General features: G+C 48.4%; 1 protein-coding gene across 1 annotated transcript in view; it reads left to right on the forward strand.

Annotated features, from left to right (window-relative positions):
* LOC135811395 (uncharacterized) overlaps window positions 1-22,333 on the forward strand; it is a 28,549-nt gene extending 6,216 nt beyond the window's left edge. The window contains exons 3-9 of the mRNA XM_065324628.1: window positions 632-769; window positions 854-973; window positions 2,348-2,535; window positions 7,076-7,151; window positions 8,674-8,723; window positions 14,508-14,726; window positions 21,101-22,333. Coding sequence (XP_065180700.1) covers window positions 632-769; window positions 854-973; window positions 2,348-2,535; window positions 7,076-7,151; window positions 8,674-8,723; window positions 14,508-14,726; window positions 21,101-21,550 — 1,241 coding nt within the window. The 3' untranslated portion in view covers window positions 21,551-22,333. The remainder of the gene's footprint in view (window positions 1-631; window positions 770-853; window positions 974-2,347; window positions 2,536-7,075; window positions 7,152-8,673; window positions 8,724-14,507; window positions 14,727-21,100) is intronic.
* Window positions 22,334-26,211: the final 3,878 nt, after the last annotated feature.

Consider the following 26,211-nt stretch of genomic DNA (forward strand, 5'->3'; position numbering starts at 1 on the left):
CCTTGAAAAAGGAGTAGAGAGCGATAAAGGTACGTCTTTGGCTTATATTTGAGTGCTCCTCGTACATTTTTGATCGTGATAGAAATTCTCAGACCAAAGTCAGCGCGATGATGGCCGTACAGTTTTCTTGTGGATTTTTTAGTTGTTTCATCTCGTTTCTATGTCAGTATCGTGATGGTGAAGTGAAGAGCGTGATTTTCTTCCTCTAGGCTTCGTTCGGCCGACTTTGCTTCGTCCTCGTTGAAAAGTGATCCGGAAAAAAAGGTCGACTCGAAAAATTATGTTGATTTTCAAAGTACGTGGTGACATGCGATTGCTGGCTATGGGCATACATACGTTCTGGGACCATGAAGAAGATGACCAGGAGGAAAAGAGCTTTCATTATCTATCAAATTCGGTCAAACCAATTTGTGACAATTCGTTTGTTGTGTTCTGGTGCTGATGCACTGGATCACAGTTCCCAGACACTGGATCATGTAATGTGCTCCAGAAAAGGTTGATAATTCAAGGTGGATTCCTTGTCTGTGCAATCACCCCAGGATGAACTGCGTTCTTTTTTAGCTTTAGTTTTTCAGTGGTATTTTGTGTTGTTTGTGTGTCACATGTTACAATGCTCTGTATCCTGATCCAGGTGGTCAGTGTGGACATCCATCTCCATGCCATCGCGGTGGTAGATGTGTATATGCTAGTGTTGATGGTAACACTGATCAGCGGAAGCAATACCAGTGTCAATGTAGACCTGGATATTCCGGACAACAGTGTGAACTCGGTGAGTCATACCATAGGCAATGTTCGGGGATTCTGCGCTGCCATCGTATCTTATCTCTATCCATGCATGCGTTTTACTGTCCAGCTGTGTCGTTTTGCAGAACGCATCGTCCATGTCAAAATGGTGGACATTGTCACAGTCGCGGCCCACATGCCTTTGAGTGTCGGTGTAAACCATTGTTTGGTGGCAAGAACTGCGAAATAAGTAAGTATCGATTATCTTGTCTCGGAGTGCATTGATAAGAAGAGACTGCAACATAGTTCTACTGGAGGGAGCTTTCAATAAGTTCTTGTGTTAGCTCAACTCTGTCCTATTTGTAGGTGAATGTATGCCATTCAAAATGCCCAGCAACTACATTTTCCCAAACCAGTTCCCACGCAATTGAACGTGTTGTGTTTGCCATGCAAGATTTGCAAGTATCAACAAAAGGCAGAGAGACGGTGAGACAGAGAGACAGAGAGAGAGAGATAGAGAGAGAGAGAGAGAAATAGAGAGAGATAGAGAGAGAACAAGAGGTGGACAGAAAGAGAACGGGAGAGAACAAAAGATGGAGAGAAAGAGAATGAGAGAGAGAGAGAGAGAGAGAGAGAGAGGGAGTGAGAGAATGAGAGAGGGAGAGAGAGAGTGTGTGTGTGTATGTGTGTGTGTATATTTGTGTGTTTGTGTGTGTATGTGTGTGAAAGAGAGGGAGGCACAAAGGAAGGATGGTGAAGGGAGGGAGGGAAGAGAGAGAGTGTGTGTGTGTTTGTTTGTGTGTGTCTGTATGTATGTGTGTGTGTTTGTATGTGTGTGTGTGTGTGTGTGTGTGTGTGTTAGTATGTGTGTGTGGGTGTGTGTGTGTGTATGTGTGTGTGTGTGTGTATGTGTGTGTGTATGTGTGTATGTGTGTGTATGTGTGTGTATGTGTATGTGTGTGTATGCGTGTGTGTATGTGTGTGTGTATGTGTATATGTGTGTATGTGTGCTATGCTTTTGTATCTCACTGATACAATACAACGTTTAGGCAAGCAGTGATTTTCCTCGATTCACAAACTTGAAAACCTACGTATTGTGTATGCTAGTGTATCCATTAGTTGTGTCCCTGATTGTCACTCCAAAGCTATCGGCTGAATAGATTACCAGTATTTGTGTTGTGTGATCTCTTTTAGCATTGAAAGCAAAGTGGCAAAGAAGGGGATATTTCATTTGGAAGGTTTTCATCCTGGGTTGTATAAGTACGGAGGATTAGCAAGATGAAGTTCGCGTTCGCGTTCGCAAACATTTTTCAGTTCGCGAACTGGATTGCGAACTTTCGCATTTTTCGTTCGGAAAAGTAGTCGGAATACGAATTGCGGATTCGTGTCAGGGCAGTCATAAATTTACCACGCTGTACTGTCTGTACACAATGTACGCCGTGACAACGCCAATGTCGTCATGCATGTGCAAATTCTGTTTGCTAGTCCTTCTCATAACGCGAATTCCGTCACTGAGTTCGACTTTCCTTGGAGAGCGAATGCGAACGCGAATTTCGTCTTGCTAATCCTCCGTAATATCTCCTGAATGAAACCAATGGCTCCATGGAATCTTGTTTTCTCTCAGGCGAATTGGCCAACATCACGTCATCACTGGCTGACCTTACTCTACGTCTGAATACAATAGAGACTAAGTTTGCTCAGTCAGCTAGTAGAACCGCAGACACGGTGTCACGTGTACTTCAGAAAATGGAGCAGACGCTAAATGACCAGGTGGCAAGATTGGACAGCCAGTACGGTGACATCAGGGACAAGGTAAACTTCTGGCCACTCAGACATGGACCACGTTTAATGAGCACCTAGTTATCAGCTGATAAACATATTTCAAACGGAAACATAATATCTTCCAGGAAACATGCTAAAAATAAAAAATTTCATCATGTTTTATCATGTCCCGATGAGTCTAGAAGAAAACAGATCAGACAATTTAATGAACTCAATTTTTAGTAAAACTCGGATGTTGAGCCGGTATTAATTATTTTAAAATTATTTAAAAAAAGAAAAGAACCTATAAGTTACTAGTTATGCCTAACAGTGCACCAAGATAACGAGATAATATACAGTCAGATAGTGCCGCAATATGGCTTTGATCCTCCCAAGCGCAAACCAACAGCCTTCGAACTTGGAAGGCGCGTAGCTGTGTTGGAACTGCATGTGGGTTTCAGGTCGTTGAATGTCTCAATATCCTTGCCAGCCTTGTGCTTTGTGGTCGCACTGTCTGACTGTATATTATCTGGTAACCTTAGTAGACTGTTAGGGGTAACTAGTAACTTACATGTATATGTACTTTTCTATTTAAACTCGAAGTTTCTAAAGAAATAGGTGACGAAGTGACAGGATTTATATAGAGAAGAGACAATGATAAACCCAGTTGCTATGATACGGCATTGAGTGTCTCCATTTTTACATTTTTTTCTCTTGTTTGCCTTTCTTTTTAAGTTAATTCAGTGAGGCCACTATTTCCTGAAGATAGCCACGAGAACATGTTCAAATTACCTCAATGTTTTTCTCCGTCTGCGAATGACTTCGTATATCATTTTCTTAAACAAAGATTCTATTTCCCATTTAGGATCTAAGATACCAATGAATAAAACTGATTGTGCACTCATAACCATGTATAAAACAATTGTGAACATTTTCCACGATGCACACTCACATTCACACGCACATACGCACACACACAACTGACACATTCATCTACTGCTGACATTCTCAGATTCCCTGCATAACTTCACACTACCCGCGCTATGCATAACCGCGAGCTGCTGCATTCTCACACTCCTTGTCAAATTGTTCTAGCTATAAAATAATGATTATGTGGGCTTAACGCATGCGAAGCAAAGTCTAGTTGGGCCTGGCACACGCGCAATACTAACATGTTGCTGTGAGTGTGTGTCACGTGGCTGTCCCTACACGAATTGCAAGCTCGCACAATTTTACGGACACTCTGTTATGGTGTCGTATCGGAAGACGTGTCTTCTTCAAGGTCTTGAACTGTCGGGATGTGAAGGTGGTTCCTTTGCCGAGTTGATTTCTTGATGTGTCAACATGCAGTTTTAGCTTTTCCGTCAGTTTGTCCAGTTAGTTTCTAGCTCTCTCGGCATTGTCGTTTAGCTACAGCTTTTGATTCTGTCGCATGGCTGGCCAACAACCCAGCCGTTTTCCGGTCCCAGTATCTTCACGCGGAACATTTTGCGGAGCATCATGATATTGCTCTCAGGCTCCACCCTGTGCCTTTCCGATCAAGGCACATGTTCCGCTAGCAGCACTCCGCCATGCGCCAGCACCAGTCGCGTCAGAGATCGAGCGCATCGCCCCGCGCAATGCTGACGGCAGCTGAGGGCAGAAGACGGTAGAGAGAACATACTCTCACAAATAATTGTTTGATGTCGCAAGTATCACTCCTAACTACGATTTCTCGTAGTCGTCGGAGATGCCCCTGCATGCCAGCGCCTAACCAGCAGATTGTCAGAGGGGCAATCGTGGTGAGAATCGATCGACGATTTGTGCATTGAGCACCCCATAAACAATTCATTCGGGCGGCGGGCGCCCGCTTCAACTCTTTGGCTCACTGGCACCCCCCCCCCCCCTCCCCCTCAAATCTTTGGCACTTCAGTATGGTGATAATGCGTGGTATATCCGGACGCTGCGCACAAAACATTGCCTGGACAGGACTGCAGCATGCTGGCTGCTAGAGTGGGCGACCCACCCTGTCCTGGATTGAACTTCGGTCTACTACCGTTGCCTCGTTCGGTGTTACCTGGATCCTTATCTTTCTGGGGAATCGTGGGCCGACAAATGCAAAGTGCTCAAAGGCTCCCGGCAATGATGTGCGAGTTTGCGCAGACAGCTATCATGCGTCCCATTTACATAAATCCCGCATGAGGAAAGTACTGGATGGCTTGGATCCCCAGCTTGCGCGTGGTTCAGAACAATTGATGATGTAGCGGCGGCATCATATGATTATGCATAGGAATAATGCTGAGGGTACAAATACACCTTCCGTAGTGCGGGAGCCATGGCTTCTAGGTTCAATATCCTTTTTGGGTGCCAGAGGGCATCATATTGTATGCGTGTGGTGTGACGCCTCATGCCTGGCAGTTCTGTGAGTTCTTGGCCTCGGTGGTCGTTCGTTTGCTGTCACTGGGTAGTATGAGATCTGCCCCAGCGGGTAGTATGCTTTTGCGCATGGCGAGCAGGTTGTCGGCCTCGGTGGCTGTTTGTTTCCTCAATAGGTAGTATGATTCAGCCCTCAGTGGGTAGTATATGATCGGCCCACGGTGGGTAGCATGCATTAGCCCTCGGTGGGTACTACGCTTTGTCCTTGGCGGGAAGTTTGCTTTAGCCCTCGGTGGGCAGGCTATTGGCCTCTACAGTAGTTGTGCGCCCTTGGGTGGGCTGTATGCTTCAGTCTTCGGTAGGCAGGTTGCTGGCCTTGGCGGCCGTTCGTGCGCCCTCAGTTGGGTTATATGCTTATTCATGCGCCCTCGGTCGGGCTGCTTGTATATGCTTATCCGTGCGCCCTCAGTTGGGTTATATGCTTATTCATGCGCCCTCGGTTGGGCTACATGCTTTAATCCTCGATGGGTAAGTTGTTGGCCTCGGCGGCCGTTGATGCGCCCGCAGCGAGCAGGTTGCTGGCCAAGTCGGCCATTTGTGCGCCCTCGGTGGGCAGTATGCTAATGGCCCACGGCAGGCAGAATTACTTTACCCTCAGCAGGCTGGCTGCTGGCCTCGCCAGCCACTCGTGTCATCGTCCCACGGTGGGCAGCAGCACGCTAGCCCTCGGTGGGCCATTCATGTGTCTGCCCCAGGCGGGCAGTCTGGACCACTGACGATCGAATTTGATGGTATGGCGCGACAATTGGCGTTTGCTTTCTTGGAACCGGTCTATCATCACGTACTAATTTATAGACCCTCACCAAGCCTATTATGTAGCATTTTTAACCCTTTATGGACGGATTACTAGCACAGTATGCACCAGAATTACAAAATGTCAGTACAATTTTCAACTTTTCCATGTCATAACTTTGGTGTCCTTCACTTGATTTTCACAATCAAGGGCTCATTGGAAAGCTCTTGGCGAGAGCTACGTCAGGGTACCAATCTCCATTATCCAGCCGCCACAAATCAGGCGCGGTAACACAGCAAAGTCGTCTCCAAGCCTGATATGCAAGCAAATTCGTCCCATCAACGCCATTCCACTCTCCATCATCGCAGAACGCTCAAATCTGTTTGAGACGATTCAAACTTCAGCCGGCTACGTCATTATCATGTGCTCAGTCGCTCAAAGAGCACACGAAAAGGGATTTTCCCCCAAAATGGCGAAATGATCGATCAAAAATTTGAATTTGCCGAGGTAAGAATACGGCGTGCGATATCTCTGGCGTCCAACATTGTAACTCTTCGGCGATTGTTGCATTGGACAGCTTGGAGTTCCCGCTACCACGTAGACCTTTCGATTGTGGAATTTGCTCAAGAAACGATGGAGTTACGAAGTTACGAGGTTTCGATCTTATTACTAAACTCGTACAGTCCGTCCACAAAGGGTTAACCAAAATGAATTCGTGGCAAACCCCAACCCTATGTGTCAATTGCTTGTGAGGACGCGCGTGGGTACATTGTTGTACGCACCTACGGGGCATGAGAGTGTCTGGAATAATGTTTGTGCAGATGAATGTGTGTGTGCCTGCACATGTGTGTATGCGGAGGTGTGCCCGCAGGCCTCTGTGTTGGGCCTGGGCTAACGCGTGGGCCTGGGCTAACTGGTTGTTTTAGTGATTCTTTCCATGTGAAGATGTTCCACTGATGATAGTCACGAGAAAACGTTCTGGAAATTTTTCATTGTTTTATGCATGGTTATGAGTGCACAATTCGTTTTATTCATTGCTATTTTACGACTGTTGTGTCCTCGTCAGCTATTTATATTTAGGATCTGTCACACAACTTTCGTGGACAAAAATATCAATTCTTTGTTGCCATCTTCAATAGGTTCGTCAAATAGTAGGAATAGGTTTTCATTTTACCCGACGAGGCCACACGACGCTTGCACTCGGACCACAGCACGAACAGTCTTTATGGAACGAAACAAGACTTGTCAGGAGTAATACTACTTGGTTCCGTGGAGTGTGACTGGTGAACTGTTCGTGCTGTGGTCTGCAAGCGCCGTGTGGTGTCGTCGGGTCAAATGAAAAACCTATTATAATTTAAAAAAAATATCAATTGCCGGTTGAGAACTCAGATGGGATTGTTCAAATGTGTGGAACTCGTGGCTGGGTTATCTGCTTTTCGATAGGTGAAGAAGAACTCTCTCAAACTCGCTAGTTCATGTAAGGAAATTCAGCAACTCTCAAACTACACAGCAACATCAGGTAAGATCCCACATGGCTGAGGGATATTCGTAGACATCGGTATCTAGGATAGACACGTGGAGAGCCAATGCTAAATTTATATTAAAGAAGAAGGACCAAGGAACTACCACTGTTGGAGCGCACACCCAAGACGTGCTAGACCTGAGTTGCTTGTGGAACATATGTAGTGTTGGTCAGTTGTGTGTAGTGTTATCGCATGAGGTGATTTTCAAGTAACTGGTGATGTTAGTGGACATTATAGCGTAACTTGTAGTTCCTTGCTTCTTTTTCTTTGCTAAAAATTAAACATTGGTGTCTCTAAGTAGTGGTTGCGACTTTGGCGATGATTTGTAAGAAAGGGTTTGCTCCCCACACCGGAGCTCGCGCTATTCCTCCGACTTTACTTGACACTTGACTGACTCACGACTGCCATGCAGAGGACACGAGAAGTCCATCGAACCTTCGACTCGGCAAACCTGCAAGAAAGCACCACTCCCTGCTCAATACACAGTGTTTCGGGGAATTCACCCCTCATCAGTTGAGCTTGAGTAGGCTGAGGAAGATTGTGCCTGAAGAGTCAAGTGTCAAGTAAAGTCGGCGGAATAGCGAGATCTCCGGTGTGGGGAGCAAACCCTTTCTTATTGGCGTCTCTGTATGTGTAAGTGGCTATTTCTGCATGCGTGTATGCATACAGTGAAATCGGGCGCCGAAGAATGTAGGGGCTCAAGGTGAAGCCTAGCATTGTTCTACAATGTTCAAATGATAGTCATTAAAATCTTTGTTCTTATTCAACGTTTATCCAATTATAAAATACTTTCTCTGTCCTCCTATTGTTTGAACCAGCTCTACCTCTCGGTATTGAGCACTCTCTTGGACAGCCTGGAACCTCTCTGTTTTATCCAATTATAATCAAGCCACGTGGAAAACATGTACTTCAAAATAGAAAACCATGCATAAATCCCTAAATCTACAGCTCCAGCCGGTACTTTTCTCAAATCTGTGGCATTTCCCAGCCTAAATATAGTTTGGCAAAATGTCCTTCGCCCCCCCCCCCCATCTTACTGTGTGTGTGTGTGTGTGTGTGTATGTGTGTGTGTGTGTGTGTGTGTGTGTTTGTGTGTGTGTGTGTGTGTATGTTTGGTTATTTTGTGTATGTGTGCTTGTGTGTGTGTATGTGTGTGCTTGTGTGTGTATGTGTGTGTGTTTGTGTGTGTGTGTTTGTGTGTGTGTTTGTATGTGTGTGTGTGTGTGTTTGTGTGTGTGTGTGTTTGTGTGTGTGTGTGCTTGTGTGTGTTTGTGTGTGTGTGCTTGTGTGTGTGTGTGTGTTTGTGTTTGTGTGTGTGTGCTTGTGTGTGTTTGTGTGTGTGTGCTTGTGCTTGTGTGTGTGTGTTTGTGTGTGTGTGTGCTTTGGAAGGGGAATGTAGTATTACATTCTTCTTTCGAACTTTTGAGAGTGAAAAGGTGTAAGTTTCGTGAGTTACTATTCCTAGATAATCAAGCATGGAGTAATGCTATCCATGACTCTTCTCCATACCATCTTCAGGTCTGTACAAGATTGTTCCGCTGGACCCAAAGAAGACAACATTCCAGGAGGTAAACTTCTTGCCCTTGTCCATGCAATCTAGAACTATGATCGACTGGTCATCGTCTTCTTCCCTAGATCTGTGCCAATACTACAGTCAGGCTTCACAACCTAATGTGCAAACAGAGGTCCTATGTGATCTTGAGTTGATGTTGGATTGCACTACAGAGGCTCCGCTTCATGTAACACTGTAGTGGCCCCTTCGTTTTCTCTGCAAACCCGCTAGAAATACCAGAATTTTTTAACGCCAAACACCATAGCAACCACTGCCCTGGATAACCCCTGTGCCACTGTCTGCCTCCATTGGCCTTGTTTTCTTTACAAGTAAAGAGTGGTTTGCAAGTTTTTCTCTCTCTTCATAGGTGACTTTGACGTGTCTTTTCCTTTTGTGATTCAGTTTCCCTTAGCGTAGCTTTCACGACGATGGACCCTTCGGATTTTATTTCGTTGTTGGCTCACCCTGAGGTGCGTTTGGCTTTACAAGCTGCATCCGCCCCCACCGGCGGGATACAAAATGGTCCCTCCGCCCCAACCAGCGGAATACAAGTCGGTCCCTCCGCCCCTACCAGCGGCATACAAAATGGTCCACCCGCTCACTCCGGCGGTATACAAACAGGTCCTTCCGCCACTGCCGGCGGCTCACAAATTGGCACACAGCAGACACCACCTCCGAGACCCTCAGGGCTTGAGTCACACAGGGTTGCCACTGAGAGCCCCCGGGCCTCAGATGACGAATCTGTAGGGTACAATGGCCATGCACGTTTTGCCAGGGACAAATCCCCAGGTTTGAACGTCCTTGTTTCCGACAATGAGTTCGGCCATTGTCGTTCCCGTTCTCGATCGCCATTTTCCCATCAAAAACACCGTCGGGGACTGGAAAAGGCCAGGCCGTGAGCAGGCAGTCCGCGCATGCGCCCTCAACGGGATTTCCGCATAAGGCCCCGCTCGCAGAGCTTGGGGTATCGTGACCGATCCCCCATGGCTTCACCGGAACCCCATAATAGGGCTCCCTCTGTACGAGGGCATGGAACCGGGGCTGGGGATCGATCTCAACGATGACGTTGTCGTTCGTCGAGTGAGTCCGGGTCGGGACCCGGCGATGTCGTCCACTCCCGGGCCTTGGCCGGGGGAGCTAGGCAGAGAGTTTCCATCTCTCCTCGTCGTCGACGCTCGCGGGGCAGACGCTTCCGGTCCTCATCCACGGACTCCGGATCTAGTAGTCGGTAATGCTCCTCATGCGAGGATTTCTCCTCTAGTGGGACAGACTCCTCACCTGACCGTGACCATGGAGACGAGGTCTTTGACCCGTCGCGCTTAGGGGCAAAGGACTCTTGGCAGCCACCAGCGCATATAGCGGCATTCCTCCGTGCTAATGCCCGGCGGTCTCTCACCTCCAAGCAGAAGGCAGAATTGAAAAAACTCTGCCCATTTCCGGAGGTGGAGGAGGCCCAGTGTCCTCACCTGGATAATTTTTTCCGCGACCTCCCGTCGCTGGGCTTTGGCCGGAAGACCGATAAAGCCATGGCGGCAGTGCAAACTAGGGTATGTGCCGCGTTTGCGCCCGGTTCGGCGGCTTGGGCCGCAGTGGATGCTGGGCGACCAGCCAAGGAGATCACGCAGCTCCTGCAGGTCGCAGTGTCTTTGGTGGGTGATGCCGCTAATAGCATCTCGGTCATGCGGCGGCAAAGACTGACGGGGCAGCTCCCCAACAAGTGCCCGTCCAGCCTCCTCCGGGAAATGGCCCCGTCTGGGAACTTGTTGTTCAGCGAAGACTTTACCAGACAATACAGGAAGCGGACTCAAGAAATTGACGCTTTTCGCCGCTCGTCTGGCTCGTCCAAGCCGAAGCCGGCATACAAGGATAGTCGGCCTTCCAACTTCAGGGGCCATAATTATTACCCAGCAAGTGCTGGTGGGCGTTGTGGGGGCCACCGCTCATTTCCCCGCCATGACAACCATAGGCGAGGGGGTCATTTTTCCGCCACTGCCAGTTCAAAAAACGGGCGTGGAGGCAATCGGCCCTTTCGGGGGCGCGGTCAGGGTCATTGATGACCCTGCCGGTGGATGGTTCGCGTTCCCAGCTCAACGTACTCTTCGCGGCCATAAGTCCACCCCACAACGAGCTGGCGCGAGCTCCGCTCTTGCCCCCGCTCCCCCAAATTCCGGTCGCTGGGCGTTTGAGGCATTTTGCGCAAGCCCGGTCGGCAATCACGTCAGACCAGTGGGTCTTGGATGCGGTGCGGGGCCTGAAGCTGGATCTCGTGGCCGATCCCGCACAATACACGAAGCCCAGGGAATTATCTCTGGAGGAGGACAGAGCGTTCGCTGTGTGGCTCGAAGTGGACGAATTGGTGCTGAAAGGGGCCGTCACTCGAGTGCAGGAGTGTCCTCATCAATTCGTCGGCCAGATTTTCACCATTCCAAAGAAGGATTCCGGCAAGGAACGTCCCGTGGTGAATTTGAAAGCGCTGAACGGGTTCGTGGTCTACGAGCACTTGAAGATGGAAGGATTGAAGCTGCTGCCCGATCTCCTTCAGCCCAACGACTGGCTGGTGAAATTGGACCTGAAGGATGCTTATTTCGTGGTGCCAATCCACCACGATTTCAGGAGACTGCTCCGATTTCGGTGGTCTGGTCAGCTGTTCCAATTTCAGTGCTTGCCTTTCGGCCTGAGCAGCGCGCCAAGGGTGTTCACCAAGCTCATGAAGGTTCCGATGGCGACTCTGCGCAGCCAAGGTGTGCGCCTGATTATCTATCTGGACGACCTGCTGATTATTGCATCGTCGGCGGCGGAAGCACTGGAGCACTTGCGCCGGGCAATTCAGTTGTTACATCAACTGGGATTTCTCATCAACTTCAAGAAGTCGATGTGTACTCCTGCCCAGAACATCTCATTCTTGGGCTTCGAAGTGGACTCTCGTGCCATGGAGATGCGGGTGCCTCCGGAGAAGATCCGGAAGCTTCGCCAGGAGTGCACCAAGCTTCTGCTGCAGCCACGGGTGACTGTTCGCACGTTAGCCTGTCTGTTGGGGCGCTTGACATCCCTTTCTCCGGGTCTGCTAACAGCGCCGCTCCGTTACCGGCATCTGCAGGAGCTCAAGATCGTAGCTCTTCGCGAGTCCCAGTCTTACGGGGCGACCGTCCAGTGGACACCCGATGCCAGGCTGGATTTACAGTGGTGGAAAGAGCGACTGTCCGACTGGAACGGGAAGTCATTGGTTCGCCCACCCTGCAATCTGGTGGTGTTCTCGGATGGCTCCCTCGATGGCTGGGGAGCAGTGTGCAGGGATCAACAGGTGGGCGGCCGGTGGACTCGGGCAGAGCGTTCCATGCACATCAATGCCCTCGAGTTGACAGCGGCGTTTCTGGCACTTCGGGCCTTCCACCGGGTGGCGTTGGACCGTCCGCTCCATGTTCGCCTGTTTGTGGACAATACCACTTGCCAGGCTTACCTCAACAAGATGGGCGGCACACATGCCCCGCACTTGTCCCAGCTGGCCTGCCAGGTGTGGGAGTGGTGTCTGGAACGTGGCATGACAGTTCAAGCCGAGTACATACCGTCGGCGGAGAACCCGGCCGATGCCCCGTCCTGTCAGGTGGTCAATTCCAGTGACTGGATGCTCGATCCAGTAGTGTTCCGGGGCCTTTGCCAACACTTCCAGGTGCAGCCGGCGATCGACCTGTTTGCGTCACGGACCAATGCCTAGTTAGATAGCTTTGTGTCCTGGGGGCCTCAACCCGGAGCACTGGATGTGGATGTTTCCACCCTTCGCTCTCTTGCCGAGGGTTCTGCACAAAGTGCGCCAGTCCCCGGGGTGCAGAGTGTTGCTGGTGGCGCCAGTGTGGGATGCGCAGCCATGGTATCCGCTCCTGCTCCATCTTCTGGTAGCATGTCCAGTTCTATCACCGGGCCATCCAGCGCTCCTCACCTCACCGCTGGATCAACTTCATCCCATGGTGCTGGGCGGTCATCTCCAACTAGCCGGCTGGCTCATCTCTCCCGATCCTATGCGGCGGCAGGCCTTTAATCAGGCACTATTGCCCTCATCCTGGGATCATGGCGGGACTCCACCAACTCGGCCTATTCGTCAGCATGGACAGCTTGGCACAGTTGGTGTTCTGAACGGCGGATTGATTCCTTTCAGCCGCCTGTGTCACAAGTATTGCAGCTTCTAACTGGTATGTTTGCCGTGGGCCGAAGTTACCGCACTTTGAACGTGTATCGCTCTGCCCTGTCCTCCACATTGCCAGGCTTAGATGGTGCGCCAGTTGGCCAACATCCCCTGGTGGTTCGGCTTATGCGTGGCGTCTTCCTACAGCGTCCTCCACAACCCCGGTATTCCCATACTTGGAAAGTTTCCGATGTCTTGAGTTTGATGGATGGTCTGGGTGACAATTCTACCCTCTCTCTGCGCCTGCTTTCGATAAAGCTGGCTCTGCTCATGGCGCTGACTGGAGCCAAGCGCTCTTCTGATTTGCATCGTTTGGATTTCATTCCCATGTTACTGAGGGTGATGGGTCTCTTCGTGTGACGTATGCCTCCATGCCTAATCAGCGTCGGCCTGGTTGCCGAGGGGATGCGTCCCTTCTCACAGTGGTGTGACCTGTCTTCGACAGCACGCCACACTTGTGCGTATCAAGCTGCTTCCAGGAGTATGTCAGGCGCACAGCTCCTCACCGTCAGACTGCTCATCCGCAGATTTTCCTCAGCCTGCGGCAGCCTTTCAAGCCGGTGACATCGTCCTCTATAGCCAGGTGGATAAAGGATGGTTCGACTGCGGCCGGAGTTGACACAGCGATATTCTCAGCCCATTCGTTGCGTGGGGCCGCTACATCGGCCGCGCATGCCGGTGAGGTATCCTTAGCGGATATCTTGCACCAAGCCGATTGGTCATCAGCATCTACCTTTCGGCGTTTCTATCTGTTGCCAGTGGACGCGAGCCCTGCACGGACAGCGGCAGATCAGTTCACGGCCACGGTTCTTCGACGGACTTAGCTATGTCCGGTTCCCGGACTATGAGTTGGATTTTGCAAATAATAACTCACAAGTACTCACGTTGTACATGTAATTCTGGACTCTTATCTAGTCTTGTTCTAGTGCATGACGACATGATGGGTTGTGAACCCATTTTTTCTCTCTTTGGCTTCTCTCGCCTGTACTCCCATTTGGTCTATTTCGGATGGTATTCTGACCGTGGACACTACATGTATAGTGATTTTTCTAGCCAGGTACTTATTCCTGTTTTCCACTGGTCTTGGCCTGCGGTGATGTATTGTTCGTCACCATTTCGCTTCACGTTGCTTGTGGGCGGTTTGTTACTGCGACAAATAGCTACAGTGTTACATTAAGCGGAGCCTCTGCAGTGCAATTGTGGATTATACAAGAAACCATAGGTGTTGATGTATAATCCTAATTGCATAAGGAGGTGAAGCGAAATGTAACACTGTAGTCCCTCCCGGCCCATCCCCACTGGGGCGTGCTCAGGATTTACAGAGCAGTTCAAACAAGGCCAATGGAGGCAGGCAGTGGCACAGGGGTTATCCAGGGCTGTGGTTGCTATGGTGTTTGGCGTTAAAAAATTCTGGTATTTCTAGCGGGTTTGCAGAGAAAACGAAGGGGCCACTACAGTGTTACATTTCGCTTCACCTCCTTATGCAGTTAGTATTATACATCAAAACCTATGGTTTCTTGTATAATCCACAATTATCGATGCACACACCACCTATACTTGTAGGACCACCCTGGTACCCTACTCTATCCATTGTGTTATACTCGTGTTTTGTTCGTTCTCTAGGTCTACTGTGATATGGATCACTATGGTGGTGGTTGGGCATTGATTGCTTACATCAACCCCACAGAGATGGACAAATGTCATGGTACCATGAGATTTGAAAACCTTCAAGTCAAGCTGTGCACTAGACGAGTCAGCAGTGATGGTGGATGTGATGGTGTATCGTTCCTGTCACCTATTGCCGAGTACAGTGAAGTGATTGGATTTGTCACTGGGTACAGGGTGAGTGAAAGATTAAGTCAAGTTCTACTACTTGTACAGATTTAGAAAGTAGCTTTGCGTTGATGGGCTCATCTGGCACTCCCTGGAGAAGAAACCCCTGAAGATACGACAAAGAAGACGGAATTTATATTAATTTTTGAATAGATGTACATGTAATTGAAGAGGCTATTGTACAATTCAGTATCTGCCTGCCAGTTTCCTGCAGCTTTATACCTAAAGTATCAGTTTCTGATGACTGTCCAGATCAGAAACATCGAAGTATATACTTTTCTATCTTGGATTATAATGTCTAACAGCAGGAGTGGGAGTTGCGGTAGCCTGACCGAAAACAATCCACTGCCAAATATGCCAATAGGTGTTAAAGACACACCAGCTAAGTCTTTATAGCGGAATATATTATATGCCTCCCCACACATTGCCTCTGCCCTGGAAATTTCTATGCGACAAGATGTTCTACCTCGTTCACTGCCATTATGGGTTTGCACTTTGCGCATGTCGTTGCATGGCTAGTGATATTCGGAATAGCATGTTGATACATTATTCGAACTGATGGAAGCGTTTTGCAATACAAAACCCGTGGGGCAAGTCATTGCACAGCTTGATGGCAGCAACTAAGGGGCGACAGTCACCTGAGTGATCGTGTGCCGCAGGGACACCACATGCGAGTTGGTCGTTGACAAGGGTGGTGCGCACAGTTAGACGAAACAATCGCTGGTGGATCAGTACGCTTCCCATGAGCGGCTAAGGGTATGAATATGGCTCAGCGCCTTCCAGCGCGGGGATCTGTCCGTTGCAGGTGTACAAAGGGGCGGTGTGAGTACCCCGGCTGTTTGGCCACTGTACGAATGTACCTTTTATCTAGTACAGGCAGCAGATGTCTTTAGGCTGATCTTAGGGAGGAGAATTATGCGTTAGAAATGTAGAGGAGGGCAGGTAAAATGAGAGCGAGTCACATAATCTGCCAGAGACGGCGTGCCGTCTGGGCCTGATTCATCTTCGCCCTCGAACATCGATATCCACGGATCGGTCTGCTTGACAAACTCCTGGGCGCCTGATTGAATCTGGATATAAAACTCTCGCTGGAAGCAAACATCTGGCCTACTGATAACTCCAGCTTCTGGAAAAGCTCCAGCGAAACGAATCTTGGTCTTCTGACCGATCTGCGGTCCGACTTTCTAATAACACTTGACGTCCATCCGATATCCGACGCGGCTATACTCACCTCGTTGTCCGTCACCAGCACAGGATCAGCTCCCTCAAAACCGGAAAGAGAACCTGAAGGCATCTCGACGCTGAAGGAAGACACGCCCGGAACGACAACACAGACTGAAAAGTACTAGCGCCAAGAAAAAAACTGACACTACATGTACTAGAATTTTTTCGTGATATCTCATTAGCCCCATCCCTCACACAAACAAGTCAACAAAGAGGCATCTTTGGATTGAGGAGTGCTGGTTTCGAAACAACTGGTTTGAAGCTCAAAGTAGAGCTGCTGTTAGTTCAGAGCAGAGCTGCACGTCGCTCACGGCAGAGCTGCTGTTAGCTCAGAGCAGAGCTGGTGTTAGCTCAAAGTAGAGCTGTGGTTAGCTCAAAGTAGAGCTGCTGTTAGCTCAAAGTAGAGCAGCGGTTAGCTCAAAGTAGAGCTCCGGTTAGCTCAAAGTAGAGCTGCTGTTAGCTCAAAGTGGAGCTGCGATTAGCTCAAAGTAGAGCTGCTGTTAGCTAAAAGTAGAGCTGCTGTTAGCTCAAAGTAGAGCTGCTGTTAGCTCAAGGTAGAGCTGCTGTTAGCTCAAGGTAGAGCTGCTGTTAGCTCGAAGTAGAGCTGCTGTTAGCTCAAAGTAGAGCTGTTGTTAGCTCAAAGTAGAGCTGCGGTTAGCTCAAAGTAGAGCTGCTGGTAGCTTAAAGTAGAGCTGGTGTTAGCTCAACGTAGAGCTGCAATGCTAAATGGATGTAATATAGCGCAAGGCAGAGCCGCAGCAAATAGCTAGATTACACCAGTTGTGAGAGTGGACCCATGAAACCAGCACTCCGTTAGCTAAGCACTATTGACGCACAACAAGGGTCAATTAATGTCAGCAAAGGCAAGCATTGCGCAGTTAGAGTTCTGTAGCTTATTACTCACCCAAGTCGGGGATCATGACATCCATGACACGGCAGCAAGCCAGGACGATAGCTGGCGTTTAGCGCTTGTTTTATTCCGGATGTAGCATAGGCACGCATCGCTCTTTCCACCGAAGGAGTCGGGGGCACCAGCCATAGCAGCGGTGGTGGCTGCACCAATGTGGACTGAATGCCCGGAGTAGTTCGACTGGGATGGTACACCGGCCACAACGACAAGAGACTGTACTGTTACTGTGAATGACTGTCTGGTCAGCTGCTGTCCGTTCGAGGGTACGAACAAGAGTTGTTCCGGTCCCTCGCGACGAGTGACAAATGAGTAGCTAACCCTGGCATGGACCGGGCAGTACGGCGGTACAGACGGGCCAATGTCACTAGTAACGCCTTTACCGAATGCTTCCGTCTTGGATGAAAGCAGGAAGAGTTGCAGGCGTCCGTCACCAGGGGAGCTAGTACAGCCCCGTGTGATGCCATTTCTGCATTCGGCACATCGAAGAAATCCAAAGGAGCAGCATGGCGGCTTGGTAGAGCAACTTGTCATGGCCATTCAGGATACTACTTTTCCGGCGTGCATCCGTCAGGTGTCGCAGGATTGGCATAGTGATAGGAAGGAGAGGGGTGAGTACAGCCGTTCCATGGCATCGCTGGATGCCCTTCAACACCCTCTTCAGAAGCCATGCATCTATTAAGGGGCCGGCAAACCCATTCTCAATGTGGGCTTTACGCACCGCACTCACATACACAGACACAGTTCAGGGCACACTGATCATAGTTCACGCATGAATGTGCGTCCAGGAATGATGACTCGGGCAGCAAAAGCGAGCTTGCCCAGGAGGGACTCGAGTTAACGTTGGCCGATGCTGCACTCGCTGATAGTAGCCATGAGTGGCGCACGCATCTCGAACAGCTTGTCCTCTCGTAGCCGAGCTTCGCGGCGCTCGCAGTCTATACCAAGGAAGGTCAATGATGGTGATGACCCTTCGAGCTGGGATGGAGCAAAGAGGAATGCCGAGATACGTGAATGCCCGGAGAGGGATGGTGAGTTGCTGGTTGGCTGCAGGCAAACCAGTGGAGATATCGAGAAAGCCATCGCGGTAATGAAGCCGGTGATCTATAGCAAACTCGTGCTGTATGATCCAGTTGACTGCTTTGGCTACTGAGTCAAAGACAGCTGGGCTGGAGCGGAGGCCGAAAGGCAGAAAGCGCTCGTAGTAGTAGGAGCCTTCCCAGCGAAGTCCTGACGGCGGACTGGGATCTGCTGAAATGCACTGCGTACATCGAGCTTGGACAAATACACAGGCTGTGGGCATGACATGATGATGTTGATCGCGTTGTCAATGCTCGCGTAGTGCAGAGAGAGCGGCTCGGCAGGAATGCTGTCGTCCGCGCCGGTGCCTTCCCGACTAGACAGATGGTGGATCATTCGCAGCTTGCCGTTCTTTTTTGGGGACGGCACCAATACCAGAGCGGCGCATGAACTGAAATGGAGGTGACGGGAATGGGTCTGTGGTCTCGCTGCGGGCGCAGGAAGCAGCTAATTGCTCAGATATAAATGCCGAGTGAGTGAAAGCCGACGGCAGATTATTAGAGCAAATCGAAATGTCGTGTTGGCCGGCAGATCCAAGAGTAAAGCCATGGCGCAGGCCATGGAGAACATACGCAACGTATGATTGATCTGAGTGGTTACGTAACAGGCAGGCAAAGTGGTCAGCTAGCAGTGTGGTGTCTGCAGAGTGTATAGGAAAGGAGCTACGTACCGAGTCAAGCGATTCAGTAGCCATTCTGCTAGGAGCGGCCGATTGGCTCCGCACTGCTGCCGGTTGCACCTGATGCATGGTTGGTCCTTGCCACACTGGCTGCAGGTGTGGGAGAAGCGGCACGACGACAAATAACAGCGACCTCCATTGAAGTTGTGGCAGATTTCTTGGCCGTCGCTGGTTTGGATGCGACCACTGGAGGTAAATGCTGCTGGCTTGGAGAATTGAGATTGGGGACGAAAAGGACACAAACCGCCCCTGGATGGACCGTCTTACATTGAGCGCATTTTGAGTGTGCATGGCCTGTGAAAGCTATCTGCCATAGGTTCACGTCGATGGTTTCCAACCTCTTCGTGCCTGGTTACTGGGCCGCGAGCATCCGCAGCTGGCGGTCGTACTCTAGCCACGAGCTTGGGAAGAACTGGCGGTTAGCAGTCACGATCAACTGCTGGTAAGCAATCAGTTCAGCAGTGTGGTGTGGGGCAACAGCCGTGATAACAGACATGTATGTGGTCCATGCCTCTAGCCGGGTAGCTACATGTATATCGTGAACCTTGCGACGCACCTGCTTTGCGTCATCCGACTCAACGATATTTAGCTGGCTATCGTTATTCGGGCTGTACACCAGCCGGAATGCTGGGCCGGAAGTGTGCAAGAATTTCAGGCAACAAACTTGAAAAATCTACGAACTCCCCTTGAAAGATACGTTCTTGCACAGCCTTGGGCACTGCTGGTGCAGGTGGCTGATCAGGTGGGTTACAGGAGCTTGGCCTGGCGTAGTGGCGGCAGCAGCCGCATTGCCTTGGTCTTGGGTGAAGAGCGGCACAATGCTCTCCGATAATAATATAATGGCAGCCGACAAAGCCGACTACACCTCATCTCGTACGAGAGCGCAGAGATAGTTGAGCCCGCATCACCTGAGCTGGCGGGGGAAGCATTGGTGCCAGTCGGGCTTCTGGGCTCGCGAGCCGTGTCCGCACTGTCATGTTGCTGGTTCTCCTGGCCAGAGCAGACCTCACTACCAAGGGGTAGCTGTGCCAGCAAACGGTCATGTAAAATACTTTTACTAAGTTTCCTTTCGGATTCAAGCCGCGCTGAGAAAGCTCGCCGCGGGCTTGGCAAGGCCTTGCCTTCAAAGTGTCGACAGTTAGGTCAGACATACTGAAGAAATACAGTGTCGAGGTGACACTCCGACTCGGGTTGGCAGCAAAGCTACGAAAGGAAAAGAAAAGAAACACTGCTGAAGCACGATCTGTTGTCTGGAAGAGCACAACAGGGCAAGCAAGATTTGTTTTTCTTTTCAGCAAAACGGGCTGGTGCCATTTGTGATTACGCAGCAAAACAAAGCGCATGACGTCCGTCTTGAATGCAGTACAAAGCAATGCAGTGCAGTGTGTGGGCTAGTTCGGATTGTTGCTAACAAGTACTAGCACAGCTAGTACACCAATAAAACCTTCGTGAAATTACGGTTCTTTTCCATTTCTCCTATTTTTTTCAGACAGAACATGGGATTCGTAAACGCACTATTGCCCTGCATGCATTCCCCCGATACACTTCGTATACATACACATTATTGGTATAATTATATAGAAGCCTTGCTTGATAGTATGACATGTTTTCGATTTCGACAGCATGTTACAAGGCGAGGACGCATAGTGATCCTGGCTACAACCATAATCCGGTTGGCAGAGTCCCGGTCTTGCGACCATTTGAACCGTATTGGGAAAACCCCGGTTCGGACCATCTTTACTCTAGGGTGGTTGAATTTAAAATGTTATCTTTTTTTCAGTAAGAAGAGATTAAATTCTAAATTCAACCTTTCCCTACAGTCCATTCATCGGAAACTGCCCCGCTGGCCTTTGAAAGTCCAATTGGGGCCGAATTGAGGATCAAAAACCCACTTTAAATCTCAAAAATTTGGGTTTGGGATCTGCTTCTCCATACATTTTGCCATGGCATACCTGTCCCAATTTAGTAAAACTTGGCTGAATTTCTATTTCCCTGTTCTTTCACTTTTCTGGCCTCAAATGTGGCTAGGAGTAATTGCACGGGTCACGCAAGGCATGATGTACTGCTGTTTTCACGATATCTACAACTATGTGAGGGAGACACTAAAAAGTTAGGGTGCCAGTTTTCAATAAATAGACTGTAGAGTAAAGAGGGTCCGAACCGGGGTTTTCCCAATACGGTTCAAATGATGGCAAGACCGGGACCCTGCCAACCCGACTATGGTTTAGGTCAGAAGCATTATGCGTCCTCACCTTGTAACATGTGTCGAAATTGAAAACATACACATTCTTTCAAGTTACTTCACGTTATAATCTTACATTTGCCCTATTTGAATATAGTGCCCACTTTGAAACTTGTAGGTGCCCTATATTTGAAAGACCTATTTGAATATTTCAAATAAGGTGGTCAGCTGTCTATTAAGGTACGACATGGCATAGCTGCGGGAATTACTTATGTTATACACCATGTACTGTCTGTTTATGTTGATCTCAGGATAAATCTTTGGACGCATTCTATTCCGCACATAATAGCCATACGCAGTTGAACAGCTGGTACATGGACGGTGTCTCTATCACACATGGTTCTCCAAGGCATCACCTATGGACATACACAGGTAGTTTTGATGACAATGACAAGGCTGCTCACTGTCCATGTAGTCCCAGAGCTGGGCCACAACCTCCATCGTTTGTTGGTAGCCACTACTATTGCGCTGACCATGGACCTGCTTGGAGACCTTGGACATTCACTCCAGCCAACCATGCATGGAGCAACACCAGTCAATGTACTGCTGGCGGGACTTGTTGTGACAACACAGATATGCCGTGGTTTCATCGTCAACTCGACACCAGTACCTCTGATCCAGTGGAAATTCGTATTTGCACAAGTGAGGGATATTCGAATGAGAATGTTGGCATTTATGAGGCCGCTATCTTTGTAAAATAAAGTCCTCCACTGCTCTTCCATCGCAATTGCCAGATGCTTTTAAAACATATTTGCCAGCCATGCACTATGAACGAAAAATTCGTTGTATTTACTAGCAAGCACTATTGCGTTCTGTTTTCCTAGTTCCATTTTCCTACTAATAGATGGATTTGGTGGCTGCTACGATTTACAAAAGCTCATACTTACTTTTCAAAAGGTTTTTTGAGTATACAACAAGGAGATGGACCCAATATTCTAAAGTAGGGTGAGTTGCACATTCAACACCCCCACACACCATCGGCTACGGTTCAGTACTAGTATTAGATATTCCAATACTAGTACAGTACTAGCACTAGATAAACCTTGTTATAGTTCGGACCAGGGCTCTACCAGCCGTGGATGGTTGTAGTAAGGTCACTGATTCCGAACACTGTGTCCTCCACCTTGTTTCATGCTGTCAAACCAACAACATGTGGTTCAGTACAAGTACTAGTATCCTTTTTTTAAACGTTTTCATAATTTTTTTCAAAGTGTAGAATTTACAATAAATTTACAAGGCAACAAAATGTTATCTCTGCTCTGCACCTAGATGCCACTCTAATAATATGCACTTTTTCAATTTTATCGCAGTTCACGGCATTTCATGCTACATGCCCCCAGGTGTATCGTTATGTATGTTCAAGTAATCGCATGCTTACTCAACATGTCCATCTAATGATATCGCGCTTGCCTTTCATTTATAGTCCTTAGTCTTCGTCAACTTCTTCATGGCAATATAGTAATTTGAAGTTTTCACTTCTCTGAGTAGTTATCTTAAGGCCGCGGTCACACCAAACAAGCCGTTTCCCGCTTGCGCTGAAAGAGGCTTGTGCTGAATGGGGCGGTTGGTCACACCACTTCGCGAAATCGGCTGGATTTTTTTGTGTGCTAGAGTTTTTTTTCTTCCCGCTCATTTTTGAATATGATTTTCTCTTGTCTTCCCGTCCGCCTTCTCCAGCACACTTTTTCAGTTCGTCCAAGATCCACGCTCTCTTTCTGGTATTTTTTTCATAGTGGTCTCATACTTGGTTTTTGTTTCAAACCAAAGCTCCAGTAGTCGCCGCTCCAGTGCTACTGTCCAGGATTCCATGATGACCGACAAAAAGGCAAGGAGAGAAGTTTTACCAACAACGAAAGCCGGAAGGTGGCAGAACACGATGCAAGCGCTGCAAGATCATGCCAAGATGCGCTTTGAACGAATTTATTTTTCCCGCCACTGCGCCAGAATGGCTGAAAGTGGCTGAATCCATTCAGCGCTCCCATTCAGCGCTTTGAAAACGGCTGACTGCTGAAAAAGGCTGAAGCCGAAAATTCAGCCGTTTCCGTAGCGACGATGACGTCAAAAAGCGCTTTTTTCCGCTGAATGGCTGAATCGCGCTTGGTGTGACCGCGGCCTTAGAGTGGTCTACACATGTCGGGAACATAGCACGTCGGCATAGTAGCTTCTAAGCGCTACCTTAGCAAAGCTCATGCACTGACGGCCCTGAATCTTTTATCCAATGTACAATGTGCCTAAGCATACTACGAGTAACTAGAAATACTATAATTATAGGTAACGTTTCACGTGCTAAACTTCTTGCGTTCGTGCACTTTTACTTGTACGTGAAAAATTCAAAACAATTCACGAAGAATGTGATGTGTTTTACGTAAGTTGACTATGCCGCATGAGGCTCAAGCTGTTTGTTATAAAAAACTGCCACGCATGTAGTTTCTTGACGTGGGTTTTTTGGAAGTTACGTATGGTCATCCCGATGGCATTTGTGTGAGTATCCGTAGTTTTATCGAGTTTGTTGGAAGACTTTATATTTGTGCGTTGAAAATGTTCTGCTGTTATAACTCAACTCGAATCTTGCCACGGCAATATTTCACGTCACGTGGCACGTGTACCGTATTTTCCGGAGTATACTGGTGCGCACTTTAAATGTGCTATTTTAGGCCCTAAATCGCAGGTGCGCACCATGCTCCGAATATGAAATGCATGTACTTTAATGACGATTGAAGTGCGCACCCCCAATGAAGATTGGGGGTGCGCGTTATACAAAGGTGCGCACTATACTCCGAAAAATATGGTATCTTAATCACTAAAATTGATAGCTCTGTGGCACAGCACGGATGTCTTGCTTGCTGAGAATTCACCTCCATTGTTCCTGCCCCATGTTTGACATGCATCTAGATCAGACTGCATGTTCGCTCTACTGGCGAGGGTGTCTTCAGGTTTGTAAGCCAGTAGGAGGGTGACATCATCTGCAAATAGATATTGCGTGCAATGTTGCATAGCGGTGGGCAGGTCATTTATATAGAGTAGGAATAGGAGTGGTGAAAGGTGGGAACCTTGAGGCACTCCGCAGTTGATGCTCCGCTTCTTCGATTTAGTGCTATGTACCTTCACTTCAATTTGTCGATCCCCTAAGAAGCTCTTCAGCTATTTTACTGACAAAGCTGTAGCAATCTTACCGAATTTCTTTAGGAGTATAGAGTGGTCGACCCGGTCGAAAGCTTTCCTGAAATCTAGAGATATCAGGTCAAAATTAGTGCCATTATCAATATTTACAGCCATTGATTGGGTTAGCAAGATAAGTTGGTCCGTTACAGACTTGTTGCGTACATATGCGAATTGACCTTTACAAATTACACCATGGGTCATCAAGTATCGAAGTAGACGTGGTGCATGCACCGATGGTACCACCACTTCGTCTACTGTCTCACGTTCATTTCTGTGCTCCTGTCTTTATTCTCGTCAGCTGTGTACTTCAGCAGTTCAATTCTGTGCTCCAGTTCTCTTAATAATATAATAATCTTCATTTCAGGTCAGGATTACCCAAAGGCTAACGCCTATCTGGGGGATCTCCTAGTTTAGAAAAGCGATCCTGTCAGCTTTTCTATTATTGTGTTCACATGGCAGAAAAAACGACACCGCTATGCTACGTAAGTTTCTACGTAAGGTGCTCGGTACTTCACTTAGGCTACGTAAGTTTCTACGTAAGGTGCTCGGTATTAGATCTACCAACGGGTGGTAGCCGCGTGCTGTGCACGTGCACGGCAGACATTGTGTTGCATGCAATGCAGTCCGTTTTCGGATGTGCATGCGCGAGGAACTTCCTTCTTTGGAACTGCTTCTTGCATGAGCTGTTTCGGATATTTCGTGTCCTGGCTTATTTCGCTTCGGCTCTGCTGAGACCTCTTTTCACGGAATATTACTCAATGACAGGTGAGTTGACCAGTTCCCTTTGATTCATTTGCTTGTGTTGACTCTTTCATTTACGAAAAGTGTGCTGATTTTAGGTGGAATACAATAAATAATGGAAAAGCTGACAGGATCTCTTTTCTAAATTTAGCTTTTCTGCTGTCGAGGCCTCCTTTTACGGAATACTCAATGACAAGTGATCTCTGAGTTGACCAGTTTCCTTCGATTCATTTGCTTATGCTCACCCTTTCATTTACGGAAACGTGTGCTGATTTTATTCGGATTTAGATCCATTCGTATCTCTTTGCCCTTGCCAACAGTGTGCGAAGAACGCGAGTTCACCTTCTTGACGGTAAGGCTTACATTGTATGTTGCTGCTGAGGCTTAGATGTGTTGTCGAAATACTCATGTTCATTGTACATTGGTACGTTACAAGTAAGGCACTGGTCATGATTGCTTCCGGCATTCCGTGCCCCGATCATAGGGTAGAATCTGAATTTTGCAGTGGCATAGCATCGTTGGCAGTTCCCAATCTGTAGGGGAAGGTTCAAGGACGCATTGGCCCAGGACTAGTATGCAAGATAAATTCGCATATCAGGGAAAATCTCCATTATGGAGAGGTTCATGCATTCAGTGACTTGTTTGCTTCATACGAAACAAGCCAATAGGGAGGTTCTGCTATACGTGAAACGTAGAGAAATCACGTAGAGAGCAGGTGTCTGGGTTAGAGTCTACGGCTTCGCGTGTTTTGGCTCCAGATTTCTACGCGGAGATGGGGTTCTCTACGTTGTGGCACACGCAGAGAAAATTTGCTGGGTATCGATCAACTGCATGCAGAAAACTGCCAAATATGGAAGGGAAAATTCCCAGTACACATTCCACGTGACTTCTCTAGGTGAAACGTAGAGCAGAACAGCATTTCTTTACGTTACGGGAACGCGAAGAAAGTTCGCGTGATTCTTTGCGTCGCGTTCCCAAAACGTAGAGCAGAACCTCCCTACTGGGTGCAGTCTCGTCTCGTGAAAATCTCGTACGATTGGATTTGTTTACTCGAGTCTGGGCTGTTTGATTTGTGAGTAGCGCTGAGATTGCACTGCCCCAAATAAAGTTGCGTGCCGGTAGAGCAAGAATTACGATCTGCAATCTGTTTGTTGTACCTGCAAGAATGTGCTGTACATGTATCGTATTTTCTCTGTTGTTGTTTCAGTTGCCGTCATGTTCCTAAAGAAAGGTTCAGTGACTCATTTGTTTCATAAAAGACGAGTCAATGGTTTGGTCTGGCTTAGAATCTTTCGCTTTAGAAGAAATCTATTCGTGTCTCTATTGGAGAAATAATTGTATTCACTCGTTATAAAATAGGGTTAAGACAAACTCACAGAGCAAATGCCATCGGTCCCTTCATGTTCGTCCTAAGGGGGTTTGACTGGATATCATTCATACTCCCCCAAAGTCGTGTAAC

The sequence above is a fragment of the Sycon ciliatum genome, chromosome 3 (assembly GCF_964019385.1).
Source record: "Sycon ciliatum chromosome 3, ocSycCili1.1, whole genome shotgun sequence".
Taxonomy (NCBI): domain Eukaryota; kingdom Metazoa; phylum Porifera; class Calcarea; order Leucosolenida; family Sycettidae; genus Sycon; species Sycon ciliatum.